We start from the raw sequence: 23,017 nt of genomic DNA, 5'->3' as shown, positions 1-23,017 counted from the left end.
TGACAAAGGATTTATTTCCAAAATGTGCAAGCAGCTCACACAACTCAATACCAGAAAAACAAACAACCCAATCAAAAAGTGGGAAAAAGACCTTAACAGACATTTCTCCAAAGAAGACATACAGATGGCTAACAAACACATGAAAAGATGCTCAACATCACTCATTATTAGAGAATTGCAAATCAAAACTACAACGAGGTATTACTTCACAGCAGTCAGAATGGCCATCATCAAAAAATCTAGAAACAGTAAATGCTGGAGAGGGTGTGGAGAAAAGGAAATGCTCTTGTACTGTTGGTGGAAATGTAAATTGATACAGCCACTTTGGAAGACCATATGGAGATTCCTTAAAAAAGTAGGAATAAAACCACCATATGACCAAGCAATCTAACTCCTAGGCATATACTCTGAGGAAACCAAAATTGAAAAAGGCACATGTATTCCATTGCTCGTTGCAGCACTGTCTACAATAGCTAGAACATGGAAGCAACCTAGATGTCCATCGACAGATGAATGGATAAAGAAGTGGTGGTACATATACACAATGGAATATTACTCAGCCATAAAAAGGAATGCACTTGAGTCAGCTTTGATGAGGTGGATGAAGCTAGAACCTATTATACAGAGTGAAGTGAGTCAGAAAGAAAGATATAAATATCATATTCTAATGCATATATACAGAATCTAGAAAAATGGTACTGAAGAATTTATTCACAGGTCAGCAGTGGAGAAACAAACATAGGGAATAGATATGGACATGGGGAGAGGGGAGGAGGGGGTGAGATGTATGGAAGAGTAACATGGAAACTTATATTACCATATGTAAAATAAGATAGCCAACAGGAATTTGCTGTATGGCTGTATGGCTCAGGAAACTCAAATGGGTGCTCTGTATCAGTATCAATCTAGAGGGGTGAGATGTGGCGGGAGATGGGAGGAAGGTTCAAAAGGGAGGGGGTATATGTATACCTATGGCTGATTTATGGTGAGGTTTGACAGAAAACAACAATATTCTGCAAAGCAATTATCCTTCAATTAAAAACGACTAAAGACAAACCCAACCAATGTAGCCAATTTTCAGGGAAAAGAAAAGGTAGCTTTAGGAAATTAAGCATCACATTTTACAGAAATGTATTATAGAGCACAAAAATTGTATCTAGTGACTTTAGAAAAAAAGATTATGACCCTCATATTCTGTACCTAAACACATTTTTATTTATATACAAAGGTACATTCTCTGACCTTTAATGTATTGAAAAATATGCTATACATTTATCTTTGTAAAATTATTTAATGATGCATCCCAAATACTTGAGAGAGAAATCTTAAAATAACTCAGGAGTAAGGAAGTAAAGATTAAAATGAATGAATGGTGAAATGGAAACCCATCTTTAGAGAGACTCGATGGGATAATCTTCCCAACTACTAACGGAAGAAAACTTGAGGCTCATTAATCATATGTCATTGTATATCATTTGAATGTTAAATTTGTTTAATTTATAGATTAAAACATTTCTGAAATAATTATTTTTAACTAAAAATTTAAATTTCTATTTTTGTAAATATTTAGATAAAATAGGTTTCAGGAAAGAGATAAAGGGTATACTGAAGAAGTACTGAATTATTTATCTACAAATAAGTATCTAAAATTATTCTTATTATATACTTAGATAAAATGTTTGTGGACTGCTCTAAGGTAACTATTCGTAGGTTAGAATAATGTATCTTGCAAAAGATAAAAGAGGACGTAGAGAAATACCAAGGATATCTAAAAATAGCAAAACTAAGGTGACAGAAATTCAACCGAATGTAATAAATATTAATATAATAAAAATGGAGATGGCATTATCTCATGTAGAGAGCTTTGTTGAGGATTTAAAGCAAAATCCATTCATTTCTTCACATAAAGGAAATTTAGGTAAAGTAAAATGGCATAGTAATACTGAATATAAAAGGTTGGGAGTTTCAATATTAAAATTAAAAAAATAAATCTAAGACTGAAATAATTATAAAAAAGTCACTTTATATTGATACATGATTAATAATGAAAGATAACAGCTTTTTATGCTGAGAAGTTTTAATTATTTTAACTTCAGTATGCCCTTTAAAAAATACTTTTCTCATTTATAGTATTACCTTTAACCAGTTAACAGTAATTTTTAAATATTTTCTAACATTCAGTCCATATTCTGATTTCTCTAGTTCTGAAAATATCTCGTATGTTTATACATTGCATCAAGTTATATCCCTTAAGTCTCTTTTACTTTAGAATTTTTTTTTTTTTTCATTGTACTCCCTTATTAAAGAGACTGGGTCAGTTATCCTGAAGAATATCTCACCTTACAAATAACATTTAGAAAGGTTTTAGAAATATCTAAGAAAATCCTAAAGAAAGAAAGAAAAACACAAGCAAAAACATTACTCTTTATTCACATATTAATAAATATGTGAAATTCTCTGTATTTGATATATTAAATTTAGACATTATTTATTTCAAAAGAGCCCATCACCTATCTTTAGTTATGGTCTAGAAAGTCTCTTGTTCAAATCAAGAATTTCAAAGGATATAAACTATTGAAAGCAGAGATATGCAATTGCATTTTTCAGATTACCAAAATTAAAATTTTCCTTTTTATAGTCTTTTTCTTTCTTTATATCCCTTAATTAGTTTTCTTAAAAATAGCAAAATGTCATCAGAGGAGCCATGGAATAGGAATTAGAGATGTTTCCTTGGCGTATTAATTAGCTGAATGACATTGGCAGTTTCTATCACTCTAGTGCTTTCTTTATCAAAAATGTGGAGGTTTTTCTAGGTGATTCAAAGTCCTGTTTCATTTTTAGCTTGCTATACTTTTTATTTTTTTTCAGAAATAGACACTCAGCTCTAACCTCTGTTTATATGTAAACTTAAAAAAATACATTGACAATATAATGTGTTAAATTCTTATTTTATGAGAAATATGCACATATAAAATCAGATTGCAGTGCTTCAAAAATTAGGCCAAAAAGTATAGAAGCTTGACTATTTAAACCTTATTCCAAATGCTTAGAATGTCTGTATATTTTCACCTCAGTATACTGTAGTTAAATAATAATTAATTTAGACATATTTGTTCTTTGAGTCCTCAGAGTAATCCTATGAAAGTACTGGTGTAGAATTTTCTTTGTGGAGACATAGAAGGTGGAATTCAGTTTAAGTAGGCTAGCTGTGTAATTGAGTATTTGAGAACCCATGACCAGACTGAAGCTGCATAGACCTAGGTTCAAATCCTGGCTCTGAAACTTAGTAGCCATACTCTCTTAGGGAAGTTACTTAATTTTTTTAACCTCTTCTGTGTGTGGGGATAGTGAAATAATACCGACCGTGACAGTATAGTGTTGTATTATAAATTAAATGAACTATGTATGTAAAGTCCTTAATGCTATAATTGGCCCATGGGTACATGATAAATAATAACTTACTTGATAATTTGCTCCAAATCACCATCTAGTGAATCAGTGCCTGTCTAGTGATGTTTTAAGTTTTAAGTAAAAGTCTGACTAAAGTGACTTGAAAATAAGAATGTTTATAAACTTAAATAACAAGAAAGTGTATCAGCCCATCTGTTTTCATGGTTTCCTAATTGGTCATATGGGTAATGGTAAAGTTCTCGCTGGCTTTTCTGAAGTCCTCTTGGACTCTTGCCTGTCCTTCCATGGTCACAAGATGTTTGTGGTGACTCTGTGTCATATACTCATGCTGTGGTCCCCAAATAGGAAAAGCACCTGTTTTTCTTTAGCATATCCATTTTTAAAATTAAGAACACTTTCTTAGAAAGAACCCAGAAGGGCCTCATGTTTTATTGGCTAGATTTAGGTTCTTTGTCCCTTAAGCATTGAGGAGTAGAATTAATCGCATTGGTTCAGACTAATCAAAGTCTATCGAGTCAAGAGAGGATACATACTTCCTGAAATATGGGACCACACAGAAGGTGAGCATCTGAAAGAATCTGTCAGCAGTAAAGAACGCAGATGGAGAGGGAATGATATGAGTAGCTGTTGTCTGTCTATTGAAATGTCCCTAAAAGCTACATTTTTCGAATTATAGAAAATTCAAATATTTGCCAGTTATTGTCCTACATATGTTAGTTAGCACATAGGCTGCAGAAAGGAAATTGTTCCTGGAATTGCAGTAGTCAAGATAAAATAAGTAATGTGCTTGCATTAAGATAAATGTTTTATCTTTTTTCTGCTTTCATACCTCCCATATATGTTAAAAGTTAAGTCCTACTGAATTCCAAGAGATCTAAGTTGACCTGTTTATATATTGAATTTCATTTCAATGACTGTCCCATGTTTTGGAATGGAAAATACGTACATACTACAAAGAATAGGAAACATGTCTGTATTACAGAGGTTTTTGTTTTGACTAGATTTTGATTGTGGAAATTGTAATGATTTGATTGCAATTAAGAAAAAATTTGAATATTGGTAAATATTTTAAAAGTAGAAACATCATTTTAGCTTGATGAAATAGTCAAGAATTTGTTATAGAGGTTTTCCTATAAAAAAGTATATTTACCTCCAGTGAGGTTGTTTGATAAATAATACAGCTGTATTGCAGCTTCACACTGAGGAGAAATTCTCATTATCAGTCTTTTCATTTTTTAAAAAAGTTTGATGTTTATTTGAGAGACCATAGTTTACACAATGGGCATGTTACTTTGTGTTGTGTAAATGACTGAATGAATATGTTGTGAGTGAAGTTAGGAGAAGAGAATTTATTTACGAACTGAGATGGTCAGATGGATTTTGTTAAAGGACAGAAATCCTTTAAAATACTCCAGTCCAATAAAGTTAACACGTCTTTAAAGAGCCTTTTAAATGCATTGCAGGAGTGAAGAAACAACTTTTCTGGAGGACCTGTAGTATTTAATATCTGAGTCCCATCAAAAATGAGTTTAAGAGACTGCGTACAGTGATTGTAGTACCATTTTAGGGAAATATTTAGTTTTGCAGTTATATTCTTTATGTGCTTATATATTGCTGTATATATTCTATATCTGTATACATGTATATTTATATACATAAAACCATAGGTAGTGTGTTTCATGGTATGAGATTGCCAAGGGTAGTTTCGACTATTTAAAATTTTGCCTTGGTGGGTGAACCTAAAACCTAGTCTGTGGATAAGATGGGAGACTACTGAGTAGATTTTCATGTTTTTCTTTTATTTTAACCTCCTAAAGTGAAGTCGATCAGTCGTGTCCGACTCTTTGTGACCCCGTGGACTGTAGCCCGCCAGACTCCTCTGTCCATGGGATTCTCCAGGCAAGAATACTGGAGTGGGTTGCCATTTCCTTCTCCTGGGGATCTTTCCAACCCAGGGATTGAACCTGGGTCTCCTGCATTGCAGGCAGATGCTTTATCCTCTGAGCCACCAGGGAAGCCCCATTTTAACCTCCTAAGAGAGACCCTAATTGCTTTGTTTGTATGTATGTGTATATGTAAAATTACACTAACATATACAAAATTTTAATGTAAAAATTTGTGTTTTTGTTTAGGCAACTCGGTGTAACTGCCATCAAAAATCTAAAGAGGAAAAATGTACATATGCTGATAAATATACCCAAACACCCTGGAGAAGAATTCCTGTAAGTAACACATGCTCTTCTCCTCTTGTCATTTTCTATTTTGATGTTTTGGTCTACTGTTTTTACTCTAATAATTTTGCATCTGCCATGACTGTCAAAATATTTTTTTAAGGTAAGTGGATTTTTCTTGTCTCCCAGTTGTTTCTGTGCTTTCTAAAGTTTCTATTCTGTGTCTTATATGAATGAATGTGCTTTAATAGCTTTTCCATTCTGCATACTGTAGGTCATTTTATTTGAGTGTCTAGTCTCCCACTCATTGCATGTATTTATGAGAGTGGTGTTTCCCCATGCCTACAAGAAAAAGAAGTCCAAAATACAGTCTTCTTCAATGGCATGTGACTCTGAAAATATATTATGTAGCATATTCTTTTTATTTGTTGAGATTTTTCAAATATATTCTCTTATTACGATTACCCAAATGTTGAGGCTGTTAGGAAGCATAAATGCATTAAGATACAGACAATAGAGGTTATGTTTTAGGCATAGAGTAAGGAATAGTTTCTTCTAAATGGTAGAAAATAATCATGCATTCTGTGCTTCTTCATTGTTTTTCAAAAATATTACATTTAAAAACATATTATGTGCTAAAATATACTTTCTGAAGTCAGTTCAGGATATGCCTGAGCCAGAGAGCTGTCATGGCTATCAGTCATTGTTATCCTATGGTATGGTGCCAACTAATAAATACTTCTTGGTAAGAGAATGCCTGATAAGCCAGCCTTGACCCTGCTTTTGCCTTATTTTGATCTGTGGAACCCTAGTAACACAAATGAACAGGGAATTATAATGGTTAATTAATCAACAGTCTGATTTTTTAAGCTTAGTTATAGGCCTTTAAAGTTTATAAAATACTTCTTTTCATTTAATAAGTAGTTATTTTTTGTGTGCTCTGTATAAAGTATGATGCTAGTAATTTCAGCAAAGGTTTGCTGAGCCCTTCCTATCTCAGTTATTAGCCTCTTGAAGTGTAGAATTGGGGAAGAAGACACACAGACAAAGAAAGATTCTTCCATCTTCCATTCTTCCATTAAAGTGCTTATTAAAGGAATTGGCAAGGTGACACAATTAAAGTGTAGAAAGTGCTGTAAGGTTCAAAGGATTGGGAAAGTCTAGATAAAAGAATCGAACTTAGTGAAAAGAGTAAATGTGGTGGTTGAACCATAGAAAGCACAAGATCAGTAGATAGAGATGAGTTCTAGAATTGAGAATGAGAGGCTCTTCTACATTAGCACCCTTCCATAGAATTTCCTTGCTGTCTAATGCAGTTGCCACTAGCTGAATGTGACTGTTGAATACTTGAAAATGTGGCCAGTGTGATGCAGAAGAGAATTTTAAGAACTATGTAATTGTAATTAATTTAAATATAAATAGCCACAAATGGCTAGTAGATATTGGACAGAACATCTCTAGAGTTAATGATGAAGTAGACGTAGATGTATATGGGAAAACTGTGCTGTGCATCGTTGCTCAGTTGTGTCCGACTCGTTGTGACACCATGGACTTCAGCCTTCTAGGCTCCTCTGTCCGTGGGGATTCTCCAGGCAAGAATACTGGAGTGGGTTGCCTGGAGCAATAAGTAACAGGGAAGTCAGTGAAGGCAATTTTTGTAAGAAATGGAAGACAGTTAAAAAAAAGGGAGTTCATATTTAGGTAGTGGGAAAAAAGAGAGAAAGAGGTAAGAATGAGTTGTAGGAGAAGATGGTACCTTCAGAAGAGTGGATAAGTCAGTTTCCGACCAAATGTTCTCATCTGAGGGACGGAATACTCAGATAAAATGGTGAAATGGATAATGTGGCGAGACCTAATCATTCACACAAAACACTTGGAAGACGAGGAATATGCAGGAAAGTGGTGATTATGTGAGAAAGAAGGATTCACTTTAGACATAAAAACTTAATGAAACTTACTTTTAAATATTACTATCCATGTGCGAGCATGTTCTTAGATAGCATTTATAAGGACATTTCTTGGACTGGATTGTAAGTTTTTAATGTATTTCAGTGTCACTGTTTAAATGCTGCTCTGTTTGTTATGACTGCACTGGGCCTTTGTTGCTGCAAGCAAGCTTTCTTTAGTTGTGAGTGAGTGAGGGCTACTCTCTAGTCGCAGTATGTGGCCTTCTCACTGTCACAGCTTCTCTTGTTGCGGAACATGGGTTCTGGAGCCTGGGCTCGGCAGCTGTGGCCCGTGGGCTTAGTTGCCCTGAGGCATGTGAAATCTTCCCGCACTAGGGATTGAACCCACGTCACCTGCGTCGGCAGGCAGATAACACTGGACCAACAGGGAAGTCCTCAGTATCATTTTAAAAGCATGTAGCAGCAGTGTTTGAAGATTCTCAGTTAGTTTGCACATTAAGTAAATTCTAAATTTTCATGATACATACTTTTATAAAGTATTTGTTCAAACATCTTAACTATAGAAGCCACAATACCAGAATACATTTCTAGACTCACACATCAGAACTTAATATTTTGCCCTTTAATCTCAAAGAAGGGATTACAAGATGGACCCAAAGGATTCATATAATGACCCAATCTGGATTACCCTGAAAATTGAGTGTAGTGTTTTATCAGTATCAGTGGTAAAGGTACCTATCAGTTGAAACTTAGATCATGCACAGTTTGACCTGATACTAGTTTTCTCTCATATTTAAAAAATTCTTACTAAAAAAAAAAGCTAGGCTTAAACAGTATGTGAACCAAGAACTTACAGATGTACAAGCTGGATTTAGAAAAGGCAGAGGAATCAGAGATCAAATTGCCAAAATCTGTTGGGTTATAGAAAAAGCAAGAAAATTACAGAAAGATAGCTACCGCTTCGTTGATTACGCTCATGCCTTTGACTGTGTGGATCACGACAAACTGTGGAAAATTCTTCATGACATGGGAATACTGGATCACCTTACCTGCCTCCTAAGAAATCTGTATGCAGGTCAAGAATCTATAGTTAGAACTGGACATGAAACAACAGACTGGTTCAGAATTGGAAAAGGAGTACGTCAAGGCTGTGTATTGTCACCCTGCTTATTCAACTTAATATGCAGAGTATATCATGTGAAATGCTGGGTTGGATGAAGCACAAGCTGGAATCAAGACTTCTGGGAGAAATATCAATAACCTCAGATATGCAGATGACACCACCCTTATGGCAGAAAACGAAGAGGAACTAAAGGGCCTCTTGATGAAGGTAAAAGAGGAGAGTGAAAGCTGGCTTAAGGCTTAACATTAAAAAAACTGAGATCATGGCGTCTGGTCACATCACTTCATGGCAAATGGATGGGGAAACAATGGAAACAGTGACAGACATTGTTTCTGGGGGCTCCAAAATCACTGCAGATGGTGACCACAGCCATGAAATTAAAGGATGCTTGCTCCTTGGAAGAAAAGCTATGACCAACCCAGACAGCGTATTAAAAAGCAGAGATATTACTTTGCCATTAAAGGTCTGTCTAGTCAAAGCTATGGTTTTTCCAGTAGTTATGTATGGATGTGAGAGTTGGACCATAATGAAGGCTGAGTGCTGAAGAATTGATGCTTTTGAACTGTGGTGTTGAAGAAGACTCTTGAGGGTCCCTTGGACTGCAAGGAGATCAAACCAGTCCATCCTACAGGAAGTCAACCATGAATATTCATTGGAAGGACTGATGCTGAAGCTAAAACTCCAGAATTTTGGCTACCTGAGGCGAAGAGCTGACTAAATGAAAAATACCCTGATGCTGGGAAGGATTGAAGGCAGGAGGAGAAGGAAATGACAGAGGACAAGAAGGTTGGATGGCATCACTGAATCAATGGACATGGTTTTGAGCAGGTTCCACCAGATGGTGAAAGATAGGGAAGCCAGGCATGCTGCATGCAGCCCAAGGGGTTGCAAAGATTTGGACACGACTGAGCAACTGAACCGGAGAAGGCTATGGCACTCGACTCCAGTACTCTTGCCTGGAAAATCCCATGGATGGAGGAGGCTGGTGGGCTGCAGTCCATGGGGTCGCCAAGAGTCGGACATGACTGAGCGACTTCACTTTCACTTTTCACTTTCATGCATTGGAGAAGGAAATGGCAACCCACTCCAGTGTTCTTGCCTGGAGAATCCCAGGGACAGGGGAGCCTGTTGGGCTGCCGTCTCTGGGGTCACACAGAGTCGGACATGACTGAAGTGACTTAGCAGCAGCAGCAGCAGAGCGACTGAACAATTACATGTAGCAAAGGAATGAAAAAAGATGCTTCTACTATAAATTTTAAATGGTCTGTTGGACTTCGTTTCTAGTACTGAATTAATCCACCTTATAGCATATTTAATAGATATGAATAAAGTTTATATAAATTTAATATTGGAATATGGTCAACATCATCTACAGTCCTTTGTGCTTATGCCTCAGATTTATTGGATCATTCATATATTTTAAAATGTCATTGTCAACTAAGTTCCTACTTTAGCTCTTTATAAAATAGACAATAGGAAAGTTTATAACACACATACCACAAAAAAACCTTATCAATTGTTCATAATTCCAAAAGGAGACAGAATTTACCTAGCTCTTACAGTCATGATATATGTGCTAGTAAAGAACTCCCATCCTTTTTTTGTCTTGCCCAGGATATAAGGTAAAATGTTAAATGTGAGGATTAATGTAGCTGAAAGATTTGTCTTGAGGACTTAGTTTTCCTAAGGACTTAGTTTTCCTAAGTCCTTTTTCTTAAATGCCTTTTTGATTTGGAAGTGGGCAGCATTATGTTTATTTTTATGTAAGGTTAATGTCCTGATTTTAAATATAGATGTGCCATTTTCTTCTGTTGGAGAGATGTTCCATTAGTGTTAGTATATATTTCCAAAGGGAATTCAGGGATTTATTTCTTTGCCAAATTCTTTATTTATATTCACTATTGTTTATATTTAAAATATGCCACTGGAAAAAGTATTTTAAGTGAAAAAAATATATTGCATTATGTGTATATACACATACATACTTTGGTGTATAAACATGTGGTATTTATTATGTAGTCGTGCAGTAATGTTTAGTCAGTACTAGACATTGAACATGAAATATGACCTATGTTTCAGTGAGCTAAATGTTGATAGGAACCATCTTTGTACCAAGACAGCATTCTGGCATGTATTTGTGCATGACAGTACACCAAGAATTCTATTATATATGCCTTTTACACTCAAGGCTAGGGACAAATGAAATTTATATATTACAGCAGTTGAGTGACTTATCTGATCATAAATTTAAGGATATTTAAATTCATGTTCTCTAATACCAAATTCCAGAACTAAAATAGTAACTTTGTTTAGAAATATCCACTGAAAGAAGAAAAATTTGTGTCACAGCAGGTAGAAAACAAAGGGCAGCACCAGTGTTTTCCATTGCTGGGAAATATTTCATACAGTGAGGGCAGGACATGGATTTTATTCTTAGAATTTCATGTTAGGAACTTCCTGGGTGGTCCAGTGGTTAAAAATCCACCTTGCCATGCAGAGGACGGGGGTTAATCCCTGATAGGGGAACTAAGATCCCACATGCCGAGGAGCAGCTAAGCCTGTGTGCTATAGAGGCCGGCTGAGTGATACAGTTAAAAAGTCTGTGTGCTGCAATGAAAGATCCCATGTGCCACAGCTAAGACCACAACTTATACAGCCAAATAAACAAAGGTTTTTTTTTTTCCTTTTTTTTTTAAAGAATTAATGTGAGGTAGTGAGAAATGCATGATCTTGCTAACTTTCTAAGAAGCAGCATGATTAAATCTGTCTTTTAGAAGAAATTAATCAGCTTACATAAGAGATAATAAGAGAGATGATAGAAGCTGCTCCTCTTTTAGTTTGTGTTAGCAGAGTGCTAATTTATTAGGGCTTCATTTGTTGGAAAATTCTAGCTTTTCTTTTTCTTAGGTAATTATAAAAACACTTTTCCAGATGTTTTAGAAAATTCCTTTTTTAAAAAATGTCATACGTAACTAAAATTTTTTTCCTAGAGAATGTCTCTTTAGTATTATGCTTGGAAGCTTCTTTTGGAAAATGACGTTGACATTCCTGACATAGCAGAAAATAATACCTAGTCCTAAAATTTCTCAACAAATGTAGCTACCCTGATGATTTAGAGCAGTAAAGCGCCAGTGACCTTCAGCCAAAGCCCACCTGTTATATGCCTGTGAAACAGGGTGGGTGGATTACTTCTTGTGGCCAGGAAGAACACACTTCATGAAGAATGATCTCAAGCATGTGCCAGAAAGAATCTTTTACAATATTTCAGCTTTTCTTGGATGGTTTGATCTAAGGAAGCAGGAGTTTGCTGAGATTAAATACTAACAGAAGGTAGAAAAGTCTGGAGTATTTCCTGTAGGACACAGTATAACCTTGCTTTTATCTGTACTTAGGCACGATTATGAAGTGACCGTATTTTGTTTCATGTTACCATGGGCCTGGAATAACTGGTACTCGGTGAGATTGTTTATGAGATCATTGAGCACCACAGGCTGCTTGTTATCTTTCTCAGACGCATTACCTGGGCATGGATTAAATAAAAGTTTACCAAGCAGATGAAATTTATTGTTAAAACTGTAACTTGTGGATTGTTACCTCTCTGTTTTTAAAAATCAGTTACTGTACTTTGTCATGTTTTAGTGTAGTTATTGGTGATGGTAGTAGTAATGATTACATTTAGAATATTATGAGGGAGAGAGAAGTTTGGAGAATTACACTTGGATGGAATTATGGAGAGACTTAAGATGTTAGACTGAGAACATTCAACTTAATTCTGTAACCGGAAGTTTCTAGCAGGGACCAAACTTACTATATTTTGCTATAGGAAGAGTAATATGAGAGGAGGAACTGAACATCTTGAGGCAGGGGCTGTGTCTCATTCCCTCCTGTGTGCTTAGTGTCTTAGTGCAGGGCTCAGAAGGACTGAACCAGTCCCAGTGAGAATGTAATGAAGGTAAGGAAAACTTATTAGATGATTATTATAACAGCCCAGGCATGAGGAGATGAGGGCTAACTTAAGATTTTTGATCTCTCATGGAATGGAGAGAAGATCACTGAAGCAGAATCTGTTGTCTTGATAGGTGATTAGATGAAAAAGGTGTGAAGAATGAAAAGAAGATGACTAAGTTATCAAATGTGGATGACAGGGTGGATGGCATGTCAGTTAAGAAAATGGGAGAACTGAGAGAAAAAATTTTATTAGGGAAGGAAGACTGCAAAAGGTTCCATATATTTTTTAATCACTTCAACTTGGATTCTGCAGGACAGAAGGGTAGAGGAATTTGAATATGTAGGATTGGAACTTGAAAGGTGCCAGAGAAATTAAGATACAGGTATAGATTCAAAATGGGGCAGGTTGTGTGTGTGTGTGGGGGGTGCATGCATGAGTGTATGGAAGACAGTTTCATCCACAAGAAAGCTCAGTGCTTCAGTGCTAAGTGCCCACACCCCTTCTGAAGCAAGGAAGACCATTCCAGGAGACTTCCTAAGCTCTCCCAGAAGAGGGAGACACAAGCAAACTAATCTTCATGAATCAGAAAAAGTTTTCTCTTCAGTGTTAAAATTAAAAGTCTGCCATCCTCTAAGCTCATGGTGACTCTCATCTGTGCTCATGTCTGCTTCAGGAAAAAGCAGCTGCTGAGGAAAGCGTGGCAGGTGTTCTGAAGGATTTGGCCCACAGTTCCGTATCTTGTTCCACAGGGTTAGAGTTCATGGAAGAATGTTTTTACTTGGTCTCTTTAGGCTTTATTTTGAGAGAAATGAAATTTTCTCGCAAACCCTGAGTCCAGATACTCTTTGTATTTTATGTTTCCACATTCCTTTGTTCGTGTTTGTGTCTGTGTGTGTGTGTGTTGTCCCACCAGTTTAAAGTGTACCTTGAGTGTTACGCATATGGTTAAGCTGTATGTCAGATATCCTATGTTTTCCTACAAGTACTTTATTTTTTCCCTTGGATGTAATATATCCATATGCATCCCTACTGCTTTTTGTTTTTATACATGTCTACTGTGATTTCTCTAGCAGAAAGCATCTCATGCCAACCATTTCATCTTAAAAGTCATCAGAAGATTTAAGGTAGACTCAGATGAGCAAAAGGCTCTTTCCTGGTCAGAGCTTAACTAAGAAAGCACCAACTAAGAAAGAATTATATGCTTTCCTGCCCTCTAATTAGTGCTCCAATATAAATATAATGTGAACTATATATATAAATGCTTTAGTATCCAAATTAAAGGAGAAACATGCAAAATTAATTTTAATAAAATATTCTGTTTAACCCAGTAGTACCATTTGAACATGTAATCAAAATAAAGAGATTGAGATAGATTGCATTCCGATTTTTGTTTTTGTACTAAGTCTGTGACATCTTGTGTGTATTTTACATTTATAACACGTTTCAATTCAGAAACGTGTCTGCTTGGCCCCGTGTAGTTGCTAACAACCATATTGGACAGGGCCAGCTCTGTATGGAGGTCACTGGGTTTGGCTTTAAACCTGAACTAAGTAACAGGAATTGACCAAAAAACAAAGTAGAAAAAACCATAGATCCATTTATTCATTCATTCAGGGAACTTTGACTAGTTTTTTCTGTATTTCAATCCCAGCACTAAGGTCTTTGGATACTAAATAAAAGGTTGCCTGAATTTTGGCTTGTGCTACTCATGGACAGACAGCAAGATGTAAATATGATGATAGGCCTTGTTTCTGGACCAGAGGATGGTGGACATGTCTTCCGGATATGGGGACTAGACCTTCTGACCCTCAAACCTGCCTTCATGCTGCCATGACTTCTGCAGTTTTCAGTTCAGGAGTACAGTGTATTCTAGCACTCACTGCCAGAACAGACCTATTCATCTGGGAACTTTTTCTTTCTTTGGTAATGCTGTCTTTTTGCTCAAAATTAAGTTTCCCTCCCTTTGCTTATTAAATCATACATTCTCTAAGTTTCTAAGTTAAACTCTTCCCTACAAGTTCTAGAAACACTTCCAGTAGACATGGAATCATGGGAGCCAGCACATACTGTTTCTTAGTGCTGTGGCTTGGAGTTGCTCACATGTCTGCTGTATCTCAACTTGCCTGGTCTCATTTAGTTAGTCGTATTTTATAGCTATTTCAGTTGTTTTTAACTACTGAAAGGAATATATAACTTTCTTATTATTGTGGAAATTAGTTTATAGAGTTGAGAAGGTCCTTAAACATATTTCCCTTCTCTCCCCAAGAAAATATGATCCTATTAATATAATTAGCATTTCAAATAATTTTCCTCTATGTTACTCTACAGTGCATTGCTTTTACGTCTCTATTTATGCTTTTACTTTTTATTTTAAATTCTTAAAATTCATAGGAAGTTGCAAAAATAGATCTCTTATTTCTTTCACCCAGTATCTCACAGTAGTTACATTTTATATAACTATAGTAGAGTATCAAAACCAGGAAATTGACATTTAGAGTATGTACTATTGCATTTTATCACTTGTGTAGATTCCTACAATGACTACCATATTTAAGGCACGGAATTATTGCACCACTACAAAGTTCTCCCTTGTGTGCTGCCTTTTAATAGTCATAGCCATTTCTTCCCTGCCTTTCCTAACCCCTGAAAACCACAATGTTTTCCGTATCTCTAATCTTGTCATTTCAAGAATTTTATATAAATGGTATATAGTGTGTGAGCTTTTGAGACTGGCTTATTTCATCCAGCATAATACCCAGGGGACCCATCCAAGTAGTTGTGTCTATCAGTAATTTGCTCTTTATTGCCAAGTAGTATTCCATAGTAGGGATGTTCCAGTTTGTTTCACCATTCATCTATTGATAGACATTTTGGTAGTTCCCAGTTTTTTGCTATTACAGATAAAGCAAATATTTGTGTTGGTGTAAAATTTTTCATTTCTCTAGGATAAATACCCAGTAGTGTGATTTCTGGGTAATATTGTATCTGTATATTTAGTTTTCAAAGAAAGTGGCTGTTTATCAGAGCATCTGTGCTGTTTTAGATTCTCATCAGTACTGATTGAGTGATCTGGTTTCTCTGTAGCCTCATTAGCATTTAGTGTTGGTTTTATTTTAATTTTAGCCATTCTAGTAGGTATGTAGTTGATATCTCATTGTGATTTTAATTTATATTTTCCTAATGGCTAATAGTGTTTGTCTTTTTGTGTGGTTATTAGCCATCATCATTAAAATGTTTCTTCAGATCTTTTATATAGTTTTTTTAATTGGATTTCTAATTGGATTGGATTTTTCTACTATTAAATATATACACTTTTTATATTCTTGATATGAGTTCTTTTTCAGGTATGTGGCTTGTGAGTTTTTACCCTCAATAGCTTGTTTTTTCATCCTATTGACAGTCTTTCATGGAGCATAAAATTTTAATTTTGATGAAGTCCAATTTATTAATGTGTTTTTCTTTTACAGATTGTGCTCTTTGTGTTATGTATAAACTCTTCTTGACGCCCAAGACACTGAAATTTTTTTCTTATAAAATATTAAAATATTGATAGTTTAATATTTTATATTTAAATCTATGATCTATTTGAGCTCTTTTTTTTGGTAGAATATGAGATTTAGATCAAGGTGCATTATTTTTCTGTGAATATCTAGTTGCTCTGCACCATATGTTTAAAGACTCTCCTTGTTGAACTGCTTTTGTGCCATTGTCAAAAATCAGTTGACTGTACTTGTGTGGATCTGCTTCAGGGTTCTCTGTTCCACTAATCTGTGTGTTTACTCCTTCACCAATACCATATTGTCTTGATTGCTGTAACTATATTTGCTGTTGTTCAGTCTCTCAGTTGTGTCTGACTCGTTGCAAGGACTGCAGCATATCAAGCTTCCCTGTCCTTCACCATATCCCAGAACTTGCTCAGACTCACGTCAATTGAATCAGTGATGCCATCCAACCATCTTGTCCTCTGTCATCCCTTCTCCTCCTGCCTTCAGTCTTTCCCAGCATCAGGGTCTTTTCCAGTGAGTCAGTTCTTCACATCAGGTGGCCAAAGTATTGGAGTTTCAGCTTTAGCCTCAGTCCTTCCAGTGAAGGACTGATTTCCTTTAGGATTGACTGGTTGGATCTCCTTACTCTCTAAGGGACTCTCAAGAGTCTTCTTCAACACCACAGTTCAAAAGCATCAATTCTTCAACACTCACCCTTCTTTATGGCCTAACTCTCACACTATGGGCTTCCATGGTGGCTCAGCTGGTAAAGAATCTGTCTACAATGCGAGAGACCTGGGTTCGATCCCTGGGTTGGGAAGATCCCTTGGAAAAGGGAAAGGCTACTCACTCCAGTATTTTGGCCTGGAGAATTCCATGGACTTATATAGTCCATGGGCTTGCAAAGAGTCAGACATGACTGAGTGACTTTCACTCTCACACTATATAATGTCTTAAATTGAATATAGTGATTCATCCTACTTTATTATTTTTTAAAAATGTTACCTTTTGATGTAATTTTAGAATAAGATTGTCTATATCTGAAAAAACAAATCGTGGATTTTGAAGGAAATGTGTTAATAACTAAATATCATTTTGGGGAGAAGTAGCATCTTTAGTATGTTGGGTCTTCCAATCCATAACTAAGATGTATCTCTCCATTAGTTTAAGACTTCTTTTGATTTCTTTCATCAGCATTTTAGTTTTCAGAATACAAGTTCCTGTATATGTTCTTAGATGTATTATTTCATTTTCTGAGTGATCATAGATGATGATATTATATTTTAAATTCCAGTGTCCGTGTGTCACTGTTGGTATTCAGAAGCACAGTTGATTTTTGTGTATTTATCTTATATCCTGTGAACTTACTGAACTCGCTTATTATTTCTGGGAGTTTTTCTTTAGATTGGGATTTTCTTTGTAGACCATCATGCCATCTGCAAATAGGAATGCTTTCTTTCTTTTTGATCTACATATCTTTATTTCCTTTTCTTGCATTGGCTAGAACTTCCAATACTGTGTTGAATAAGAATGGTGAGAGTGGGCATTCTTGCCTTATTCTTGATCTAAGGGGGGAGCACTCAGTCTTTCTCTAATAAGTAAATTTTAGCTGTAGGTGTATCATAGTGGGAAGGCTGAGGAAATTTTCTTCTATTCCTAGTTTGCTGAGAGGTTTAATCGTGAAATGTGTGCTGATTGTTAAATGCTTTTGCTATACTAGTATAATATGAGCGTGTGATTTTTTCAGTTTAGCCTGTTGATTGCATTGATTGATTTTTGAATAGTGGATCAGTCTGGTTAACCTAAATCCTACTTGGTCATGGTGTAAAATTCTTTTATATACACTGTTTCTTAATTATATACACTAGTCTTTTGTTAAAGATAGTTTACATCTATATTCATGACGGATAATGGTCTGTATTTTTTTCTTTTTTTGATGCTATTTTTGTCTGGTTTTGTGTTATTAGGTAATTCTGTCCTCGTAAATGAGTGGGAAAGCATTCTTTCTTCTACTTTCTGGAAGAGATTGTGTAGAATTGTTGTTAATTCTTTGAAATATTCGATAGCATTTGTCAGTGAAACCATCTGGGCCTGACAATTTCTTTTTTGGCAGTTTTTAAAGTTATAGACCTATTCAAATGATGTCTTTCATCTCAGATGAGTTTTGATAGTTGGTGGTTTTGAGGAGTTAGTCCATTTCTTCTCAAATTTATGACTAAAAAGTTGTTCATAGTATTCCCTTGTCTTTTTAATGGCTGGGAGACCTATATTGATATCTCACCTGATTTTGTTAATTTGTGTCTTCTCTGTTTTTCTTTGTCAGACTTTGGTGTGTTGATTTTATTGACTTTCTTGTTTTCTTAATTTTATTTGTTCAGTTTCAGTAGTTTCTCTTCTTTGTTATATTCTTCTTTCTACCTCCTTTTGGTTTATTTTGATCTTTACCCCTTCCCAAGTTTCTTCAGGTATGAAGTTTTAGCTTATTGATTTGACATTTATTTTTTCTGTTTTTTCTGCAACTTTTGAAATTTTGTGTTAGCTGTGTATTTTGCCAAATGTTTTCACTTCTGTCTCAAAGGATTTGTTAACAAAATAAGCCACTCCTTATATACAGATACATAATATAAATATTTATTAGAGAGTTCTCTAGTTTACCTTCAATATACTAACATTTAAAGAAAAGAGAAATAGAAACAGCAGAGGATACATCACCAAACTGGGTTTTGACCAACATCCAGACTTAAACAGTGCTGTGAAGTCCTGTGTCACAGCACATTTGGAGTCCCATTTGGGAAAAGGTCCCGGGCAGCACATCTGCTCTGTGGGTGAGATTTAAGATTGCAGTTCAGGGTTCCTGTTTATAATCCCAGGATGCAAACTGATATCATCATCAATCTGTGACCAAATTGGAGCTCTCGTTTCATATTAATGCTGTTTTGTTGTGTAAAACTTGCAGTGTAGTTAAGCCTGGGGCTTGGTTGGCCAGGCCCCCTCCAGGGGCTCAACAATCTCAAGATTTCTCCCCCATCTTAACTGCGGTGCTGCAGGTCTTGCACTCACAGCAGGCAGTCACCCACAGTCTCCCAGTCAGGGCAGAGTCCGGGAAGGTCAGAAGCAGGGTCAGAGGCCTGCTCTGCTCTGTCTCTGAAGCCTAAGCAAGACTATTCAGTTAATTTCCGTGACACTGAGTCCTGCAGCTTCTGATATTGTGTCACTGCTTCAGCTGTGTCCTACAGCTTTCAATAATATGTATTTACTTTTGTATTCATATGTGTGTTTTTTAAAATTTTCCTTGAGAGGACCTATTGACCCATGAATTACATTGTTTAGTATCTGAGTGTTTGGAAATTTTCCTGTCATCTTTCTGTTACTGGTTTCTCCTTTGATTCCTTTATGCTCAGAGAACACATTCTGTGTAATTTCAGTTCTTTTAGGTTTGTGGTGGTTTATTTCATGGCCTAGGCTGTGGTCTGTTTTGGTAAATGTCCTGTGGACTCTTGAAAATAATATGTATTTTGTTGTTGTTAGACGGAGCATTCTACAAATGTTGAGTAGATCCTATTTGTTGCTGGTGTCCTTGAGTTCTTCCATATCATTGCTGATTTTATTGTCTACTTGTTGTATCAGTTGTTGAGAGAGAAGTGTTGGACTCTGTACCTGTAATTTTGAATTTGGTTATTCTCGTTTCAGTTGTGTCAGTTTTGTTTCATGAACAGTTGGTGTGTACACATTTAGGCTTGTTTTGTCTTCTTGGTGGGTTGATTCTTTTATCATTTTATAAGGTCCTTCTCTATTTGATAATTTGCTCTGAATCCTCCTTTATCTGATATTAATATAGCCACTCTTGCTTTTTTTTTGAATGTTTTTTCTGGTATATACTTCTACTATTTTACTTAAAAATACTTACACTTTTATATATAAGGTGGATTTCCTGTGTGCAGCATATAGTTCGGTCATGAACTATCTGCCAGTCTGTCTTTTCATTTGTGTCTGAGCACCCTTTGTAGTAATGGGATTATTGATAACGTTAGGGCTTAAGTCTACCATTTCTTTGGTTTCATCTTTTTTCCTTTCTTTTATTTTCTGTTTTCCTGCCTTTCTCTGTGTTACTTTTAGTTCTTTTAGAATGCCATTTTGATTTATATGTAGTGTTTTGAGTGTATCTGCTTATAGAGAAATATCATGGTTGCTCTTGGTATTATGTTATATGTATAACTTTGTGTGGTTTACTTACTAAGCATAGAAATCTTACTTTCATTAGGTCTCTTCTTCTCCCCATTTGTAATATACATGTTTTAATTATTTCCTGTACTTAGGAACTTGCTAACTGAAAGGACCACAAACTGTACAGAGGCAAAAAGACAGTTTATTGGGGAGGGGGGCGGTCTTCAGAATTGCAACTTGGTGGTCACAGATTTCTAGAGGAAACGAGAATATTATCCCACTGGAGAAAAATGGGCAGAGGGTTTTATAGGAAAAAGATGGAAGTTAATGCACAAGTTATTTACCGAGAGTTTGTACTGGAAGGTAAAATTATTCTATACATACAATAGGGTTATGGAACGCATCTCATTCATTATAAGGGAAAAGTAAGTTTTCTTTAGTTCAGAAGATGTCGAGTTCTCAGCATCATTCTTCTCTTTTAGCAACTATTCAGCAGTTTTAATTTAGGATCTGCAGCAGGAGTCCAGCATGTGCAGGAAACAGATTAGAAGTCCTCAGCTTACATTGCCATCAAACCTGACATAGCTCATTTCAAAAACTCCGTAAGACATTGGTGGTAGAGCTAGTGAGAGTGGGAGCCTGCGTTTCCCAGCTGGCCTCTCCTAATGGGAACAGGCGTGCTAGAGCCACACTGCGTCCCGTGTGTTAGCAGTTTACTGAGCACAAGTGCTGTGTGTCGCCAGGCCACCTCTTTCCTGGTCCTTTGGCAGGGTGCAGCTTTTCCTTGAGACTTTGTTGATTTTGTTTATGTGTGTGCCCATTGGCATTTCCAGATGCTGGCTTCTTCATCACCTAGTCTGGGATACATTTGGTGGAGGGGCGGGAAACAGGGAATTTTCTATGATGTTTTTTTTTGGGGGGGTTGAATTTCCAGGACCCTAGCTGGTCTGTCTTCTCAACTATACCTTTCAGAGTTCTTTGTTTTAGATTTAATGTCTAGAGTTTTTAGCTGTACTTTGCAGAAGAAAAAGGAGAGTGTATCTGTTGCATCTTGTGTGGAACTAGAATTTTTTCTTCTATTAAATTTTAATCATAGTGTATTACTTTGATTCTGTGAAAGTCAAGAAGATATAGTTGACACCAAGAAAAGTAAGTAAGCTATTATTATCAGGGTGGTTATCTTTAGTAGAAGAATAAGGAAAATACTCAAATCAACATAATGAAAAGAGGAAGAAAAATTCTGTGAGACAGGTATCCACCAAGAGATATGGATGCTTATAAACAAAATGATTGTAATTTATTTAGGTAGGATCAGAAAAAGCTTTTACAAAATGGTTTGAAATGGCTGGATAGGATTATGATACCTAGGGTTTTGGAAGTGAAAGGAAGCATTTTTAAGTGGCAAAAATAGAACAAGTAATGTTCTTTGCCTTTTTAGGTAGAAAGTCAAATGTTTGACAGCTATTCAGTCAGCTTAATAGAGAAGTGCCCCTTGGCAGTCACAGGCAGAAATGTTTTTATGTATTATTCACAAGATTCTCTCTTTCTCCTTCTCATGCTCAGGTCCATCCCAGAGAACATGATTTATTGGTCTTGGGGGAATTAAGAATGGGTATCATTGTGTTTGTTTTTTTAAGAGAGACAATTTAATACAAAGTTGATTGTTTTAAGTGCCATATAAATAGAGTTATGAGGTTAAAGAATCACAATGACTGTGGAGTGGGGATATGGAGCAACTGAATTACAACAACTAAAAGTGTTTAGGCAGTTAGAATACCATAGACTAACTGGCTTATAAACAATAGAAATTTATTTCTTGCAGTTTTGGAGGCTGGTAGTTCCAAGATGAAGGTACCTGCCTGCTTCCAGATCGTAGACAGCTATCTTTTCCCTGTGTCCTCACAATGGAAAGGGACGAGGGAGTTCTCTGTGATTTATTTTACAGGGTACTAATCTGGCTCATGAGGGTTCCACTCTTGTGACCTAATTACCACCCAAAAGCCCACCTCCAAACCATCACACTGGGGCAATAGGTTTCAACATGTGAAACTTGGGGATAGGGACACAAATTCCAGCCCTGCATCTTACAAATGAAAACTGAGATTTAGAGATCAGTGGCTTTCTCAAGGTTACAGGGCTCTTAGAAGACACGGGGAACAACACAGTTCCCTGATTCCCAGTGGATACTATTTCCATAAAGCTCCAGAGAGAACTTCTTGGAGAGGGAATCTCTTGACTGCTGGTTTAGCTTGTATACAAAATCCTTATCTGAAAGTTTCTTTAGCCAGTGCAGTGAGTAGAAACTGACCCTGCTGAAACCCATAGGGAGGGAAGGGCATGCTCCTTCTTAGCTGTGGACTTGCTTTGTGTAAATGTTTTGGGTCAGAACATCTCTTAAGCAGCAAAATGGAGTTCTCAAGTAACATCTATGGAGAGTGCCTGAGGTCATCACCCTATTAAATATTTTCTAATCTATTTCCAAAAATATCCATTGCTAAATTAGTGGAGAAATTACAATAACTTCAAAAGACAGGATCTCTGTTTACTAGGATACTCTAAAGATTGTTAATTGTATTTAGGTTCTTATGGCTATTTGTTACCTTAATCAACATAGAAAATGAATCTTCTCTTTTGGTTTTTGCTTTATGGTGAGCAATGTAGAATTACTCATAAATCTAAATAAGTGTTTGATTTTACTGAACCATAGCCAAGGAATTGATGGTACAGGGGTGGAAATAAGTTTTCTGTTTGGACCTGAATGTTCCTGAAATCTCTAAACATCAGTAAAATACACTTGCAATCCTTTA

The 23,017-nt window shown here is 36.0% G+C and overlaps 1 protein-coding gene across 14 annotated transcripts in view; it reads left to right on the top strand.

Moving 5' to 3' along the window:
- CCSER2 (coiled-coil serine rich protein 2) overlaps positions 1-23,017 on the top strand; it is a 155,971-nt gene that overhangs the window by 120,518 nt on the left and 12,436 nt on the right. For all 14 annotated transcript variants that reach the window (XR_015156584.1, XR_015156583.1, XR_015156581.1 and 11 more), the window contains one exon: positions 5,544-5,633. Coding sequence is in view for 8 of the 14 variants with exons in the window: in XM_086381188.1 (XP_086237314.1) it covers positions 5,544-5,633 (90 nt within the window). In the remaining 6 variants the exon portion in view is untranslated. The remainder of the gene's footprint in view (positions 1-5,543; positions 5,634-23,017) is intronic.

The sequence above is a fragment of the Bos grunniens genome, chromosome 28 (assembly GCF_055505025.1).
Source record: "Bos grunniens cultivar Pamir isolate PY7600 chromosome 28, Bosgru_T2T1.0, whole genome shotgun sequence".
Taxonomy (NCBI): domain Eukaryota; kingdom Metazoa; phylum Chordata; class Mammalia; order Artiodactyla; family Bovidae; genus Bos; species Bos grunniens.
This window is presented reverse-complemented; position numbering and strand designations above follow the sequence as displayed.